This window comes from Callionymus lyra, chromosome 15 (assembly GCF_982586985.1).
Source record: "Callionymus lyra chromosome 15, fCalLyr1.hap1.1, whole genome shotgun sequence".
Classification (NCBI taxonomy): domain Eukaryota; kingdom Metazoa; phylum Chordata; class Actinopteri; order Syngnathiformes; family Callionymidae; genus Callionymus; species Callionymus lyra.
In genome coordinates, this window is record NC_141832.1 from 18025941 (window position 1) to 18044647 (window position 18707).

An 18707-nucleotide genomic window follows, 5' to 3' on the forward strand; every position below is an offset into this window, starting at 1 on the left:
CCGTCCCCTATGAACTCGACCAGAGCTCGGCTCGATCCAGCTGGATCAGAAGTTACGTCCGTATAATCCCGCCACAGTCCGGGGTGGCGCCAGAGAACCCACTCTATTCCCCGCATATCATGAGTCAGCAGCCGGAGTTCTCTGGCAGATGCGTCGCCTCGGAGGCCAAAACAACGTGCCAGGTTGATGGTCACTTGATGGGCTGGAAAATTACATTTAAACCTGCAGGTGTTATTCCAAGTTGTGTCTCACTCCCCAACGTATGGAATTAAATTAAACTCTAGTTTGCTCCTGTCCCTTTGATAAATGCTCAGCCCCGGCTCGGTCGCTGCTGATCAGTATGCATCCGGAGTCTTTACAGAATATGACTTTTTCATCGGCTGCACGGATATCACGCGGCTTATGCCGAGAGAGTTTTGAGTGGGATGCTCTTGTTTTTGCAGGAGTTTCGCTGATGTATCTGCCAGTGTCAGTGTGATTACGTGTCATTATCCCTGTATTATCATCTCCACAAGAGGTGTCACTTAAAGTGGATCTCGAAGTTTTGTAATGAGATTTCTGTGCTGCGGTCTAAACATGAATCGCACAACCCCGCGAGCCCCCGCTAAAGGACCCTTGATAGCAGCAGAAGAATGGAGACTGATATTGGAAATTTACAAGAGATGGCACCGTTGTAAACCATTTAAAGTTTTACCAAGAATACTACCTGCGTGGAATAGAAAGCAGGTGAATGTCAGAATGCAACTTTGCCGCATTAAGGATCCTTGTGAACAAAAGATTAATGGGATGCTTTTAATCCCAAATGAATCATTCGACATTTATGAGTGTATCATCAGCAAATGTGGAACATCCACGCTGCCCGAAAACTTTCATGGTCCTGTAAAAAGTGTGTTGCTTTATGACTTATCTGCAGTGCTATACATATATAACTTCTACAGTTGTCTGTGATTAATCGTTTTTGTTTTTTTAAAAGGTCAACTAATGTAAAAACCCAACTCTCCTGACTCACTCACATGTTTCAAATGTTGTAGTATTCCTCTCCAAGCATTGCAATATTTTGAAGTTATTACTTTATAAAGTTCTCCCTCATCTGAAATGTCAGTGAATGAGAGGTTACGAGAGCAGAGTCCATTATGACATAATAATGGTCTTCACTCCTCCTCCAGCCAGCTGTAATCACGCCCACTTTGTTTATACAACAAGTCCCTTGAATTTTGAGACTTTTCGGGATTGAGGACATGCCCTGACAAACTTTGATGTTTGACCAATTACAGCAGAGTGGGTGTGGTTAGGGGAGAACACAATTTTGTCTCCAGTTTCCAGTAGGCGGGGCTTAAGCACATTTTCGAATAGAATTTTCTCTATTCAAAGAGAGTTTTGTACAAACAGACACATACCGATGAGTACAATATAGTCCAAAATGTATTTATGACACGCTTAAATCAACACATTAGTTGCCCTTTTAGTCAAGTTTTTTTTTTTTGCGTCAACAAAAATAAAAATTAAGACCAACCCTTTTAAGTATGAAACCAAGACCAACACCAGGACAAATATATTAAACAGTATTTTTTTTTAAATGTTGACACATAGTATAATAACTTCCTGTTTATGTTGACTGACAATAAAGAACATTAGCAACATATTGACAACATTCTAAAGAGTGGACTGTAACAAGGCAGTTTTTTGCCATGGGTATCATTATTTTAAGGACCTGAGATCAGACAAAAAGGAGTGAAAACATAAAGTATACATATATAAAAAATACATTATAAGACTAACATATGAGTTGATGATAAATGTCAGCCACACTTGAATAGCATCCCTGGCAAGATTACTTTATGATATTTGAATTTATATTATAATACAATCATTATTCACCAAACTTTGTGTGTTGTAAATAATTTCATTGTAATTTATTAGGTGCAGTAGCTCGACAAATGCCTAAAGCAGGAACTGTTTTAAAAAAAATATATAATTTATCAATTTAAACTTTAATAGGACCTTGCAATAAGGCAAACAACACCTTATGTTAGGGGTTGCCATACTTTTTCGCAGACCATTTACTACAAATGCAAATGCAACTTAATAATAATGTTATACATTTCCTGATTCTATATTTTTATTTCTTTTTTCCATTGACCCAAGAAGTTGTGAGCATGTGACAGAAAATGTTTACAGATAAGATTGATTTGGCCAATGTTGGACTTTGGGAAGAGACTAGAGAATCCCACACACAAAGACACGCAAGTAAAAAAGAAAATCCATTGAACAAAATCATTAATGAACATACAATGTGTATTGATTACTTTATATGTTCTTCCTTGGATTTTAGCCAAAAGGCGATCGATAACTTCCCAGTTACCTCGCATATCTACATGCGCACTATCACTTCTACAAATCAATTTCCCCTTCTCAACAGGCCATATATTAGATGGAGTGCGAAAACCTGGACGATAATAAAAGCAACAAATCAACACATTACCCTTTACTCGCTAAAGAAATTGACTTAAACTAACAAAAAAAAAAGAAGAAGATCAAAGAAGTATATCAAGACGGCCTTAATAAGGGAACACATAACCACCATTTCTGTTTCAGTTAATAATCCCAGAGTAATTAATGGGTTTAATATCTGGTGATAAAGGAACTTTTTGGCCTCTGCTTTCCTCCTCCCATTTGAAAACATCATTGAACCCTTTGTCTCTTCTCCCTGGAAGAAGTAGTTCCCATCCTCGCTTGTCTTTCTTTCTTGGCTGTGAGTGTTGCATTTTCAATGACATCAAATAAAGGACAGTCATTGGTATGGATGAGTAGAGTCCTCAGAGATTGAGGCACCTTCACCGCGACAAAGCGAAGAGATAAGAGGCGCAGGAGGAACAAGAAAAGGAAAACAGGGCTTCAGACTGTAGAAAAAACTGATGATTTTGATAGCACCCTTTGTAGATACTTGGAGGAGGCACAAGAAAAAAATTTAGTATGCATGCTGAAATTGTTTGGACAAGCACGCTGACAAATAGAGGGGGTACTGAGAAGAAGAGATAGTCACTACAGAGGAGTTGTTGGTTTGAATTCTGTGTTGTCAGTGGGAAGGGCGGCGTTTCTGTCCGTGTTACGGTCGGAAGCTTCTTTCGAAGTTTGCCTTGAAGCTCTGGCACGCCGCAGCTGTCTGGCAGCACTTGAAAAAGTCTTTGGCAAATGAAGAGGAGCTACTTCTTGTGATACATTTCTGTCGCTGATTCAACCGCCGTGATGCCGCACAACTGCTGTTGAGACTAGAAAGTCAACAATAAAGTCATACTTTGTCTTTAAGTGTATCCATTCCCTATCACTGTCTAGGAAAGTTAATACATGCCAACAGTTCCTGAACACTTTCTGTGAAAACTATAGGCGTGTGCTGAGATCGCATGATACGAGATACCAAGAGTGCATTTAAGCTGTCAAAATATTCAGATTTTTTATTGAAGGCCTGCTGGGCCTTGCAGTACACGATCTGGGAACCAGTCGCAGTGACATATTTCAATCCTAGCGTGGACCACGATCTGGATAATCAGAGATCTTTATTTATACAGCCGGTGACATAGCATCTCTTTAAGTCTCAAAGCATGAATTTTATGAAAGGAGGAAAATAATTTGGATATAAAATGTACAAAGATTCCATTATTTGTCTTCCTATTTATCTTTCCTGAATCCAATGTTTTGAGACTTAATAAGATGATACATTTTTAGATAAATAAATAAAATCATCTTTTTATGTTTTCTAAATTGACTCTAAAACATCCAGAAGTTTCACACGAGTGAACAATCAGTTGAAACATGGCAGTTATTTGGCCTGTGATAACCTGGGAGCTTCCAACAGAAACCACCGTTTTGCAGGACAAAAGTTTTTTACTAGTACCTACTTAGGAAAATGTTTTCACAACATGATCTGGAGCTTATAATCCATGCGTTTGTGTCTTGTCGTCTGGACTATTGTAACAGTTTGTTTTCATGTCTTAATAAGAAGGAGCTGTCTCGCCTGCAGTTTATACAGAACTCTGCAGCGAGACTTCTGACCAGCTCTGGTAGAAGAACTCACATTTCTCCAATCCTTAAAACTCTTCGTTGGCTGCCAGAATAGATTTTAAAATTCTGGTTCTTACTTTCAGATCTATTCTCGGTCAGGCTCCTCCTTACATCAGTGATCTAATCCAGCCTTACACCCCAACTCGGGCTCTGAGTTCTGTGGATCAGAATCTACTGATGGCTCCTCGCACACAATAAATTACTTACTTACTACGATCATTGACACAAACAACTGCGGAGCTCACTATGTTTTCTTCTCAACTTAAACGGGAATGCTGGCCAACAAAAAGCAAAAATATTAGTATTAGTAATATTAGTAATAATAGTTATCTTGATTTTAACCAGTAGAATGTATAGACAAAAGGATTTTTTTTCCTCTTTATTTTCATAAAATCGATGCTTTGATACTCAAAGACACTTTATGTCCTTGGCTATATAAATAAAGTTGTGTATTTTGAATGCAACGTACATGTGCAAATGTTCCTATATTGCACAGATTTCCTGGATCGTGCAGATTATGCAAAATAATGATTCATCCATCTATTGTGAATGATTCTTCATTTTATTTTGGAAAATATGTAATTTTTAGGAAAAAATATAAAAAGGTCTGAATCATAAAGTATCAAACATATAGAAAAAAGGTACATTTCTTTGAGGTAATGCTCATGTCTGGGTGGGGGTCTATTTGATGGTTATACTTCTGTGTCTTCTCCTTGATGGCAAAGTAGAAAAGATGGTGAGAGGGCTGATGGTTTCATGATCATAGAGGTTCTTGCAGAGATGTGGAATCTGACTGAAGCCGCAAAATGACCACATTTTCAAAAGACACTAATGCAACTTTCCTTTAATCAACAATCTCAATGAAACCATAGAAGGAAATGTGAATGATGAAATATTAATCACGGAACTGATTAGAAAAATTCACTACTTGTTTGCCATACGAGAGGAATGAAATCTCTCCAGGGCGCCCCTTGTCTGCCTCAGGCCTCCTCTTGGCTGGGCATGCCCGGAATATTGGTGAGTCATTATGAGAACATGAAGTGGCTTTACAAAGAGAGGAAATGATGATTTATTATTTATTATAATTGTCTTGCTCTTGTTGTCGCCGCTACAGTAAATGACCAGAGGTGAGTGTTGCAATATATATGATGTATCTCCTAAATACTGCAGATTGTCGAACGATCACGCAAGTCATAAAATCATGGAGATAATGGATATTTATAGTTATAATTTATAATATACTTAGCGGGAAAGCATGTAAGCATTTACAACGCAACGGAGTAGTACAGACATATGTCTATGTTATATAATATACAATATTTAATCGAAATCCCCACTTTCTGCGTCAAGATTTGGGAACCTTCCTGACAAACTGTTGATATTTATGGACTCAAAATTAACCTGTCATGAACAGCTCAATCACATGAGGTAAAATGAAGGTCTGGGGGCCAAATTAATGTGGTTGCGTCAGTCAATGTGGCCCGCAAAATGGCAAAAATTAAAAGTAGATAAATATCGATTTGACATTGTAATTGATAAAGATGCCAATTTTTAAGCTAAGGAACAGATTATAGATGTCAACAATTATAGAAACTTTTACTTTCAATGAAAATAACTTTTCATCAGAGTGTTTGTTGAAGGACAAACTAAAAGTTCTCTAAAAAATAAAAAATACGTTACATGCATTTTGTTTGGGCGAGACCTCGACTGGTGAAACACTTTGGCCCCTTGTTGACGTTTGACAACCCTTACCTCGGGGCGATTGGATTGTGCTCTTGTTGATGTACCTGAAGTTAGCTGTGAATTTTAATTTTGAATGTCATGAAAGCTCTTCCAGTCCAAGGCCAGACCTTGAGTTGAGACTCATCTACTAAGAGATACTTAATGCAAACTCTACACTTACTGCCCCATTTGGAAACATTAAAAGTACACAAACGTTCAGATAACAATGCAAAAAGTAATGTATAGTAAATACATTTTGATCTTCTGCTATCCTATCTTTCAGATATAATTCATACATAACTGTGTAGCCTTCCCATCTAAATCTACGCCGATGATGCTGTGAACTCAAGTGAAGCGCCCGGAAGCGACACAGAAATTCACAAGGCTGTGTTTCTTCAAGAGAAAGGTTTCAATAGGTTATCCACAGAATGGCAGAAGAGAAAAAGAAGGCCTTCATTACCGCGCGCATAAAACCCAAATGGAAAAGAGACACTAGGATGGCTGCCTGTGTCTGATGTCGGAAATATACTCAGCTCTGATGCCTTGGGTGTTCTGGCCGGCTGCACTCATGAATAGCATTGGACCATGCAGATTGCTGTCACTATAGAGTGTGTCTGTGGAGGCAAGTAGACCTTAAGACTGGTAAAGGAAACACGGCCGACGGAGTCAGTTGCAATATACCGTATGATATGCACACAGCCAAAGGGCAGAAACTTTCATTTAAAATAGTTATTTTCTTTGTGTTTTTTCCCCATAACAACCAACCACCACAGGCTTTGTTTTTACTTTTTTTTCTAGTACAAACATGAATCATTTGGAGGTTTGCATCCCACGATAGCTAGTTTGTTTGTGCCTTTGCTAACATGAGAAACTAGCGTGTGTGTAATTTATGCATGGGTTTCAGGGGCGAGGAGGGTTCGGGATCTCTCCGGTGAGCCGCTGTGGACAAACAAAAAAAACCAAAAGCTGTTGCGTACCGAACAGGAATGCACTTTTAAGTCGTTTAGCCCCGGAGAGAGTTCTCCCCGTCTGACTCGCGAGCACACAGGTGTCAGGTCGTGCTCCGTCTTACCGCGTTGCGTTACCGATAAAGGTCATACTGTCGGGAATAAAAGACACCATTTTCTGTCCGGGACACTCTTCCCCTTATGAAAGATATTCAGTCCAGCTGTATTTTTCATATTCATTTCACGGAACATTTGATTTGGACCCACTATTTTCTCCCAGGGCTTCGAAGGCATTTCTTTTGACGTCATAAAACTGGGTTCGTAATAGTTGCCTTTGGCTCTCTCCTGCTCTGTACCCAGCCTTTATTTTTTATTTCTTCATCTCATCTCAGATGGATGACCCCTGCTTTTTTTTCCAGATGGTCACAATACGACAGGATGTTCCACGATGTATGACATTATAACAATCATTTTTGATGTTTTTTAGTAGTGATGCAGAGGATGCAACGGAAAGTCAAAAAAAGTGTTTTAACTGTAACAACATGTAGAAATGAGTTTGAGTAGCAGCACAGCATGCCGTCTACAGGCATTTTCCAAGTCTAGCTGCTGCTGCAATAATAGATGTGGATGTGAGAGCAGAACTGGGAAATTGGCAATTTCGATATACAATAATAAAACCCCAACAGTAAATACATGACTTATAAAACATAGATGGGATTCTTTATGAGCATTTCGATGACGTATAATCTGGACCTCTGGTTCTACTTAAACATATGGGAAATGATAAAGGAACGTTCCCATATCACGCGTCACCAACTTGGTCAGCAATCTGTGTGTAGCCCGAGAACATGTTTACCTCCATCTGGGTTATGAAATTGGTCACGTTAGTTTTGTTTGTTTTGTGAAAATAATAACTCAAAAACCAATAAGGGTTCACCTATAAGTAATAAGAGGTTCTCTGGTTTCATTCACGTCACTTCTACTTTTCTTCCTGACTGCTCCGTGACCGCATCTATCGAGAGCAGAGTGCATTGTTCTTCCCTGATTTTCAAAGGAAAACAGACTTGAAACGAAACATACGTCAACTCCGACGTCATTTTCTCCAGTTGAAATGCAAATACCACATCGGTTCATATGGAACATCATGGATAAGTTGATTGTTTCACAAACAACATGTGAAAAATAATCAATTTGAATTGTTAAGTGATCCAGGGCTCCACTTCTAGAAGGGACAGCAAAGGTGTCTATACACCAAACATGGATTAAAGAAGAAAAAGGCAATTTTTTTTTTTCCTGGATGGATACAACCTTGTACGTGTTAACGGGATAAATAAGGGTGAAAGAGAAGTGGCCCTATTCTTTGACCATATACATCTATTCATTGACCATATAAAGCTATTCATAGTCAATATAAATCTATTCACTGTCAATATAAAGCTATTCATCGTCAATATAAATCTATTCACTGTCAATATAAAGCCACTCATCGTCAATATAAATCTATTCACCGTCAGTATAAAGCTATCCATGGGCAATATAAAGGTGTTGATCACTTATATGAATGTGTGATGATTATGATCTGTGTAAAAAATATAGTTGTAAACTTTGTTAACAGATCACTGAATGACTCAAGGTCTGTGCAAAAAAAAAAATTCAGCCTGTTCCTAAACAAAGTCTCTTCACTGGCTTCCAGTTTCTTTCAGGATCAACTTTAAAATTCTGGTTCTTACTTTCAGAGCTATTCATGGTCAGGCTCCTCCTTACATCACTGATCTGATCCAGCCTTACACCCCAGCTCGGGCTCTGAGGTCTGTGGATCAGAATCTACTTATGGTTCCACGCACAGATTCAGTACCAGAGGAGAGAAATCTTTTCAGGCTGTTGCTCCTAAGCTTTGGAACGATCTTCCTCTCTCTTTGCGCTTGATGGATCTACTGACTCCTTTAAGAAACATCTTAAGACGTTTCTATTTGTTCAGGCTTTTCCTTGATTTTCTGGAACTCCTGTGTTGTTCTCAGTATTATCTTGATTTTTAAAGTGTATATACTTTTTTGACTATTGTTTTGATTGTTTAAGCGCTTTGTGACCCTGGTCTGGAAAAGCGCTATATAAATAAATATTACTTACTTACTTACTTATCTTAATCTGGTCTCCCCCAGTCTGGCCTTGGAGGCCAGACATCAAAGTTCTCCTGGAAGATACGTCGATCGGACCACTTGGTGACCTTGTGACATACCAGGCTACAAGAGGAGACTGTTTGACCTAACATGTTACGACAAAATGACATGAAATAAATTGTTATATCAAACTAATGAAAAGAATATGATGAAGATTTAATTCTGAGGGTAATGGAGTTGGGACTAGATAAGCCTTTTTGCTTCTCCCGCTTACCCTTCAGACGTGTGTATTATACTATTATAACTAAGATGAAGTGTGAAACTGACATGCCCGAATAAACAAATACTACTACTACTACTACAAGGCCGGTTTTGGCGTGGCACTATGACATCAGTATGATGGGGTAACCGCTCCAATTTCGAATTTATACAAACCAGAAAACGTAACAATATAAAACACAGCACACAATCTTATAACTAACATGAATCAAAATGTGTTGCTGATAACGATTGAAGCTTGATTCGAGACACTAAATTAAGATACTTCAGAATGCTCTAGAGCTAACAGTTGCTATTGGAGAATTTATTGAATCATGTGAGTCGCATCGGTGTGGATTATATTCTGTATTTTAGTAATAAAAAGATAGCTTCTATTACAGTATATCACTGTGTAACTGATAGATATTATGATCAGGCTTTGACTTATCTGTAGACAGGATAGGAATGTAATTACATGTTGAAACAACAACTACAACTACAGGAATATATACAGTATATTCTGGGAAAAATGGCCACAAAGCACTCATATCAGGACCACAATTATTATAATGGATTATTGTTTGTTGGGCATAATGAATATATTGAATTGTAATTCCTAGAGAATGGAATTACAATAATACATTGAATCCTTTGATTTGATTCCAGGCATATTCAACTAGGATGCAACACTCAAGAGACAGTTGAGAAATTGTGGATCCAACTTGTTCTAGGAATATCATATCACCTCAAACAAGTGAGAGAAGGTTAACTTTGATGGGCTTCATTTATTCATTGTTGGATGACTTCATAGAAGCAAAAATAGACTGAGCCAAAAGTAAGATACGGGAGATGAGTTGTGGCAGGAAAGGCTTTGGATTACTTTCAAACATGTGGGACGAGATTCAGTCATTAGTTGTCTTCAATCGACAAAAGGCGTGGGACACCCTGGACAGGTGTCCAGTTCACATAATGGCACATTCATGGATCCTTGAAAAATATGTGCAAGAAAAGAATGTGATTTGCTGTATCATTTCACGTATTACCAGCAATATAAATCACCTGACACTAATTAATGAGAACTATAGAAACTGAGCCAAAAGGAAGGATTAGCGCCACCGACAAATTAAAACATTTTTCAAGATTAACTTGTCTTGGAAATGACAGATGGAAGTTAAAGATGGAAACAAAGTTTGCCTGCAGACTGGCACATTTTTCTGCCAAAGATCCTTCATAGCTTCCGCAAGTCTGTTAAAGCCTTTAAAAACAGCCAACTGTGTTGACGAGGTGTTAAATTAAACACACTTATAAACGAACAGACGAGGAAATTATCGCAGTTTGTTTTTTCAAATAAATGTAGCTCTGTGAAAACGCACACAATTTGTGTTTTAAATGTCTTAATCCTTCCCTTATCCCTTTTCTTAAAATTACTTTACTATAACTTTTCTGTTTCTTTTTGTTACAAAATGTGAATGTATTTTTTTTTTTACACATCAGACTTCAAGTGAACATGCATTTCTTCTTCGACACCCATCCTTTTTTCTAGATTTTTATTGAACACATAATGGCAGACATAAAACGAAACCATCTGACTCCCATCAAAGATCGGTGAGGCTATGCATACCAATTGTGATTAATTGTGCCTTTCCTTGTGCTTCCAGGTGACCGGCCAAAGGCAATAAAAGGACAGTGAAAGAAACAATAAAGTCGACTGCCATGATGGTACTTTCCGTGCAAGAGATCACAAACCCGCCCAAAAGCATGACGTCTCTCAAGCACCATCACTTCTTGAGCAGAAAAGCTGAATGAACAGATTTCATATTAAAGTTTCATTGGCATGTTCGGTTCATCCATGACTGAAGAGGAAAAGGATAAGTGGATAGTTGTTGGAAGTAAAACAGTTAATAAAACAACTGTTCTGTCAAGCCAGCACTGAAGCAGTACTGCTATTCTTACCTTTCAATCCTCCAAAGGACTATCACAGAAGCACCAATGGCCTCTAATTTAAACAGGGTGAAGAGTGCCTTGTATTGGTCAATCGCTATTGTATGTCTGATCCAGACGGGCAGAGTCGATGGGGACTGCTGGTTGATAGAAGGAGAAAAGGGCTTTGTTTGGCTAGCTATTTGTAGCCAAAACCAACCACCCTATGAAGCCATCCCACAGCACATCAATAGCACCATTGTGGACCTCCGACTGAATGAAAACAAAATCAAAAGCGTCCACTATTCTTCCCTTAGCCGCTTCGCCAACCTGACCTACCTGAACATGACCAAGAATGACGTGTCATACATCGAGGATGGAGCTTTTTCCGCTCAGTTCAACTTACAAGTACTTCAGATGGGCTACAATAAGCTAAGGAACCTGACCGAGGGGGTCCTCAGGGGTTTAGGAAAGCTGCAGTTACTCTACCTCCAGGCAAACTTGATTGAGACTGTGACACCCAATGCCTTTTGGGAATGCCCCAACATTGAGAACATCGATCTCTCCATCAACAGAATCCAGCAGTTGGACGGGTCAACGTTTACCAGTTTGACAAAACTCACAACCTGTGAGCTCTACATGAACCCCTTCAACTGCTCCTGTGAATTACTCGGTTTTGTCAAATGGCTCTCAGTTTTTCCGAACAGAACTTACGAGAAGATGGTCTGCGACTCACCGCCTGGGGTTTCTGGATTTAATTTGTTAAGTCAGAATCCTAACAATCCAACATACCGAAATGCTCTTCACATGCTTACCACTGTGTGCACCGATGACTATGTTACACCATTTTTCCCTCTACCGCCCGAGCCCACCACCCTCCCGCCGGACATGACAGTGTGCGACGACTGTCCCTCCGGCACGGAACCGGAAGATTTCACCATTAACACCGTTTTCAATGAGGTGGTGGAGGTCAATCCTGTGATGAAACTCAAGCAAGTGACAAACAACGGGGCAACCATCACCGTTCAGATCCCGCATCCGTTCAAAAAAATGTACATCCTGGTTTTATACAACAACAGCTTTTTCACTGATATCCGGAACCTGAGAGACATAAAGGAAGACATTGAACTGAAGGACCTGAAACCACACACAAACTACACATATTGTGTCGCCTCGATCCGCAATTCCCTCCGACACAACCACACTTGTCTGAAACTCACCACCGGACCTTGGAATGGAAAGGACAGGATTGTAAACAACGCGACTGCGACTCACTACATCATGACAATCCTGGGGTGCCTCTTCAGCATGGTAGTTTTCCTCGGCGTGGTCTACTACTGCTTGAGACGGAAGCGTCAGCAGGACGAAAAGCACAAAAAGTCGGAAAGCCTAAAGAAAAACATCATGGAGCTTAAGTACGGCCAAGATATGGACGGCGGGACTCTTTCACGAATGTCGCAGAAGCAACTGTTGGCCGGTGAGAGCATGGCACGCATGCCGTACTTACCGAGTGAGATGGAGCAGTATAAATTCCAGGAAATGAGCGAGACTCCAAAAATGATGAAAGGCAGCTATATGGAGGTGCGAAGTATGGACCATCATGAGCGCAGGGATTGTGAAATGGGAATGCCGGGAAACAGTCAGGGATCTGTGGCTGAGATCTGTACCATAGCAAAGGAAGTGGACAAAGTCAATCAGATAATCAATAATTGTATAGATGCTCTTAAGTCAGAATCCACGTCTTTCCAAGGGGTGAAATCTGGTGCCGTGTCCAATGCAGAGCCTCAGCTGATGCTGATATCCGAGCACCCCCACCAACAGAATAAATCCAACCTACTGTCCCCAGTGTATCAGGACAGCTACCACCACTCACTGCAGAGACACCGGAACTCGGACGTCTCTCCCAAGAGGCCGAGCACCGCCACAGGGGGTCCGATGAGAAGCCCCAGGCCTTATCGCAGTGAATCCAAGTATATAGAGAAAGCTTCCCCGACAGGTGAGACCATCCTCACCGTCTCCCCTGCCGCCGCCATCCTGAGGGCAGAGGCAGAGAAAATCCGTCAGTACAGTGACCACCGCCATTCGTACCCAGACGCGCAGATAGAGGAGCTCGAAGGACCCGACGGCCACAAGTCCTCCATGATGGAGTCGCTCACTCACTCGCGCTCCAGAGACTTAGCATATTCTCAGCTGCCATCCCAGTATCACAATTTGAGCTACTCGTCAAGTCCAGAATACTACTGCAAACCGTCACACAGCATCTGGGAGCGCCTCAAACTTCACCGGAAGCGGCACAAAGACGACGAATACATGGCTGCGGGCCACGCACTGCGGAAGAAGGTTCAATTTGCAAAGGATGAGGACCTGCATGATATTTTAGACTACTGGAAAGGCGTGTCATCCCAGCAGAAATCCTAACCTCTTGAGGGTGTTTTTAATGGACCGCGTATTGCAGAGATGACACAAGAACCTCATTGATCAGTGGATACTTCCGTGAAAAGACTCATCACTCACTCACATGTGCGACGTTCTCCACCGACTGTGACGGAAATGGTCTGCAGAATCTTTAAATTTGTCATATTATGTAATGCCTTTCAACGGCGATGAATCCATGAAAAAGAAAATATATTGCAAATTAATAGTATATATATGTTACAATGGAATATAGGTTTTGGGTATCGCATGGCCAAGTCCTGTGACAGTGGATTTGCTGTTGTGTAATATGAAACAATTATACAAAGTCTATTGAAACTGTTGATATTTTTCAATGAACTCTCTGCTCCGTTCAGACAGAATGAAGACTTTTCTCGTTCCTTGCGTATATTTAAATCAACAGAACTTATGTACAGATACGATTTTCTATATTTGCAATGTCTGCTGTGTACATGGAAAAGTGTTGGTGAATAAATCAGGTTTAGACTAGTGGAGCACTGTTCCTCGAAAATATACTGAAGCTAAAAGATACAGCATGTGCTGCTATAAACCTGCCAGAAAGTTATTTTTCAAACAACTCTTCGTTTCATCATTTTCGTCTCTTACATACAAGGTGGATTGAGTTTCAAATGTTTACTTAATCACAGTCAGTTTCATAAAGCATCGCTTATATCCTTATTACCAAAGTAGAACAATATGAAATGTTTACAATAATTCCGCACAGTCGAGGAATTGTATGATCATAATGCAGTTTTTCTTTTCTTTTTTTCAAGGAATCGGGATACTATTTGTAACATTCAGATTACGGCGTCACTCTTGTTTTAGCCACAAAAGGAATAGTTAAGTCACATGCTGTCTAAGGCACCGCAGATCCCGATACATGAATGTAACAGATACATATTCTGACACGTCTATGGCAGCTTCTTTGTTTATGATTCTTTTCCTTCCAATCTATTTACAGCCATGTTGTTTTCTGTTACTTCCGTTTTCCTCCAGTGTATAATACTGCATCATGCCTAATGTGATTAACACCGGAAGAAGTCGTCCTCCAGATGGACCTTGTTGCTTGCTGCATCTTACGTTCAACCGCGTGGCTGTTCAAATCTTTTTTGTATATTATGAACTCTGAGTACCAGACGAAATATCAACATGCTAGACTAAAAATTTGAGAATGTGAACTGAATCCTCTGACTCACTGGCTGTGAATTTGTATATCTTTTCTATTTGTAGTAAAAATAAAACAATAACATGTTTTGTCTTTGCAAGTACCGTGCAGATCTTACAGTGCTTCTTCCGTGCAGGCTCATAAATGGTTAACTGTCATGTAATGAATGTGCAGGGTTCATTTCAACACCCAATCTGTCACATTATTTCATTCCTGCAGTTAAATGAATGTCAATTTATCACTCAAGCGACACATTATTTTTGCAGATCATCTTCATCTGTCTCCGTTTTATCAGTCACCTCAATCTTTTCTTGTTTTAAATAATGCACCATTAACCCTTAGTGTACATATCCATGTATATTTGTATTAATTTATATACTTCAGATGTATACAATTTTGTAGTATTAAGAATAAAGAAACATTTTCTATGAAGGCCTCTGTATTAAACATTATAAGGACATTAACAATACATTATAAAAAACATTTTAAGGTTTTATAGAAGAAGTAATGATGGCGTATGTGAAATATAACAATATATAAATATATATTAAATAAAAGAGTTTTAGAAACGATTACAAGTTGTGAATTTGAAGAGCTGTATATTAAGTGGGAACACTATCTTGTAATTACATTTATTTTGACATAGAGTCCACCACTTATAATAACTTAAAAGCTTATAATAATTGTACCTAAATGATTATAAACAATAATGATATCTTCAATAAAGCCTTAGGAACTTATTTAATTTCTTATGAAGATGTTTGTAATGCATTACATTGACCTTCATAGAAACTATTATTGACAAATACAGTCCTTATGATTCATTCCTCTTCACACTTCTGTTCTTCTTTACTTTATACTTCCATTCCCAGTCAAAAATTGACCTGTCTCTCCTCTCCACGTGTTTGGGCAACGGGTTTATTCACCAAAATTTTCTTTCCAACAATCTTCATTTACACACAAACCAAACAAGGTAATTTACTGACATTTGACTGCTCTTTTAATTGGTTATAGTAGTTATGGTTTGATTATCTATTTCAACTGTGGGAAAAATCTATAGAAACAAATGTAGTTTAAAAAGATTGAGATTAAACTAATTGTTCAAAATATTTCAAGAGAAATCAACAGTTAAAGGAAAGGATGAGTTTAAAATAGTTGAAAAACATTTATTTTTTTATCCTCCAACTCGGCAAATTTAAAGAAATTTCAAAAATCTGAATATGCCAAGAAAGCAATGAAGTCTACTGGATTACTTTTGTTTTTATGAAAAAAAAATAGGTAGAAAGAAAAGCTAAAATACAGCTTTCATTTATTATTTCTCTAGGAGTTTGTAGGAATATCTAAAAGGGAGCTAAATCATTTTTCTAAAGCTAAAGTATATTTTGATAGCAGGTTGCTTGGTTTTACAATATATAATTTTAGTTAACAATGAGATGGAAAGACAAAGTTATTGACGTGGTGGGATCCTGAGACTCCCCAGTGGTTTGCCAATATTTTGTTGTTCATTTTCTTTCTTAAATCTGGCCTCCTTAACTTCTCCGACCATTTCTTCATGAGATCTTTCTTGTCATTTTCCTTTCAATAACAACCTGAGCCTCCTAAAGTCTGACTCTTCCAACTCTTGTCTTGTCCCATACATCATCTCAATCTCAATTTATATTTTTTTTCCAATTTACTCTAGCTGCATCTCTTCTTTCACCGATCACTAAATCCTCATGGTTGTCCCGCCCCCCGATCCCTGTTGTAATGTACTTCCTTTTATTCAGTCATCCGTCCTTTTAGGGTCACTGTCTCCATTAAACCATCATCTCTTTTCCACCTAATCTGATCAATTTATGACGGCGTGTTAAATTGACCGAACACTACATCATCCACTCCGGCCTTTGAAAGAAGGAAAGAGCGGCACCATCATTTATTTAAAAATCATACGTACATCTTTTAAGAGAGAGATAGTTAAACCACTTTACTTCCCTCATTTTCACCATTGTGCTTCCCCCGTAATGTGGGTCAGGCTCGCCGCTGTCATAAGTCATTAATGCGCTATGAACCATTCATGAGTCTGATTGGAAAGTGTTGTGTAAGCACGCTGTGAAGTGTTAACATGGTTGTCTGACTTAATATTTCAACCGCCTTAAAAACTTTAAGATATGTGTACAAGTGTAAATTCTACTTTTGTTTTATGAAACTGTTACTCTCCATTTGTTGTTATTTTTATAACTATAAATACATATAAAGGGTTTAAACATTTATCTGAAAGCTGTCGGGTTTCTAGTTCATTCAGTAATTTAGTGTTTCTTTTCTTTTCGTTTTTATACCGCGTACTGTAGCACTAGTGTATAATAAGAGTGTGAAGTGGTGAGAAACTTCTAGGAAGAAAAACAATGTTGTTAATCAAGTGCATCAAAACAAGAAGAGCACAAATGTGTATTTCTTTTTTTTAATGGGTTTTATTTCTTAATACTATGTTATCTGCTTTCAGACAAAGTACTGTGAAATAAAGTAAAGGGTGCACATTAACTACACTCAGCATCTTTTTTTTGATTCTCCGATTCCTGAAGTGGTTCAGGTCATCAGGTATGGATTCCACAAGCTTCTTCTGTTGGACTCAACACATTGGAAGAATAATGTATTGAAACCCGAGTGAGTATTGTGTACATGTCTGAAACACATGGTAACTAGTGATAACCAGCTATGTTTAACTAGTCAAACATGAGTTAGGATCCCCGGACTTACTTACTAGTTGGCCTGGACACCTAAACTAGTTAACTATAGCAGTAAGACATCTATAAGATCACAACTAAAACAGTAGGTAACTAGACTCAATTCTTACTTCAATAAAATAATTAATAAGAGTTTCAAATTATGTGTCAACAAGTACTAAGTCCACTAGCACCAACACATGTTAACTAGTGGGGAACATTTTGTATCACTAGTGTACTAGTAACGCTTGTAAATTTGACTGGTCAACATGTATGTAGTCACAGGATTTCACCATGACAATAGCGCTTGGCATGTCTGACCATACAGGTTATCATAAGTTTTATTTTTTACTTCGTTCACCAGGTCTATCAAGAAAATGATTATGTCCACAAGCCGACAGATATCTTTCCACATGGTTACTTGTGAAGAAAAATAGGACTAGTAGTACTGTTAATACTAGTTCACACATGATGTACTATAGTTTGACAGGTTAACATGTACCTAGCATTGACCTAGCTAACTAGAGAGCTTCAAAATCTCATGTTAGGTCATGTGAAAAAGTCAAAGATGAATTAAGATCATTGGTTAAGTAGTTGCATAGTTTTAAGAAACTAGTTTACTAATGAAGGCCACCCAGCTCACTAGTTTACAAGTTCAACACCCTTTGCCCTTCCTACTAAACTAGTATGACATATATGACATAACCATATAGATGTAGTAGTATTAGTAACTTCAAGAAACCTCTTAGTTCCCTAGTAATGGGCAAAACGTTTTTAATAGATTACTGATAACAATTGTGAACTAGTGAGAGTTTAGAATTGTACATATCAACTAGTGAGAACTACTCTTCCTATGGACTTTCATGTGTCTGACCTTACATAATGTATTTTCTTCTTTCGCTAGTACACTAATTATAACAAGAAAATAACTGAGTTCTCTAGCACCATAGTTATTTCTGTCCACAAGGTAACTAGTTTAAAAAAATGTTTTTCACCAGCTGACGAGTGATGCCAGTCATTGCATTTAACTAGTTAACCAGTGAGCGGATGAATCTCTAACATATTATCGGAAAAGATAATTACTATTTACCAAGTTAACATGTTATCTCGTACCAATAAGGCATCCACTAGATATCAGTAAAGTGTAGTTAACTAGTGAGAATTGACAGCATTACACATTACTTGTACATTGAGTAGATCAGTATAAGTCTTTGCTAGTTAACTAGTACAAACATTTAGCCCAATACTTAATTAATTCTGGCTTTTTCATCCTTGCTAGTGAACTAGTAACTTAGACAAATAGTATAATTAGTTAACTTGTGAGCTAAATTAATGTTTAACTAGTTAACATAGATCCCGCAGCTAGTTTACTAGCTTTTCTTTTGAT

General features: G+C 38.4%; 1 protein-coding gene across 1 annotated transcript in view; it reads left to right on the forward strand.

Moving 5' to 3' along the window:
• elfn1a (extracellular leucine-rich repeat and fibronectin type III domain containing 1a) overlaps window positions 1-17138 on the forward strand; it is a 111658-nt gene extending 94520 nt beyond the window's left edge. The window contains exon 4 of the mRNA XM_087808594.1: window positions 10762-17138. Coding sequence (XP_087664720.1) covers window positions 11093-13441 — 2349 coding nt within the window. The 5' untranslated portion in view covers window positions 10762-11092 and the 3' untranslated portion in view covers window positions 13442-17138. The remainder of the gene's footprint in view (window positions 1-10761) is intronic.
• Window positions 17139-18707: the final 1569 nt, after the last annotated feature.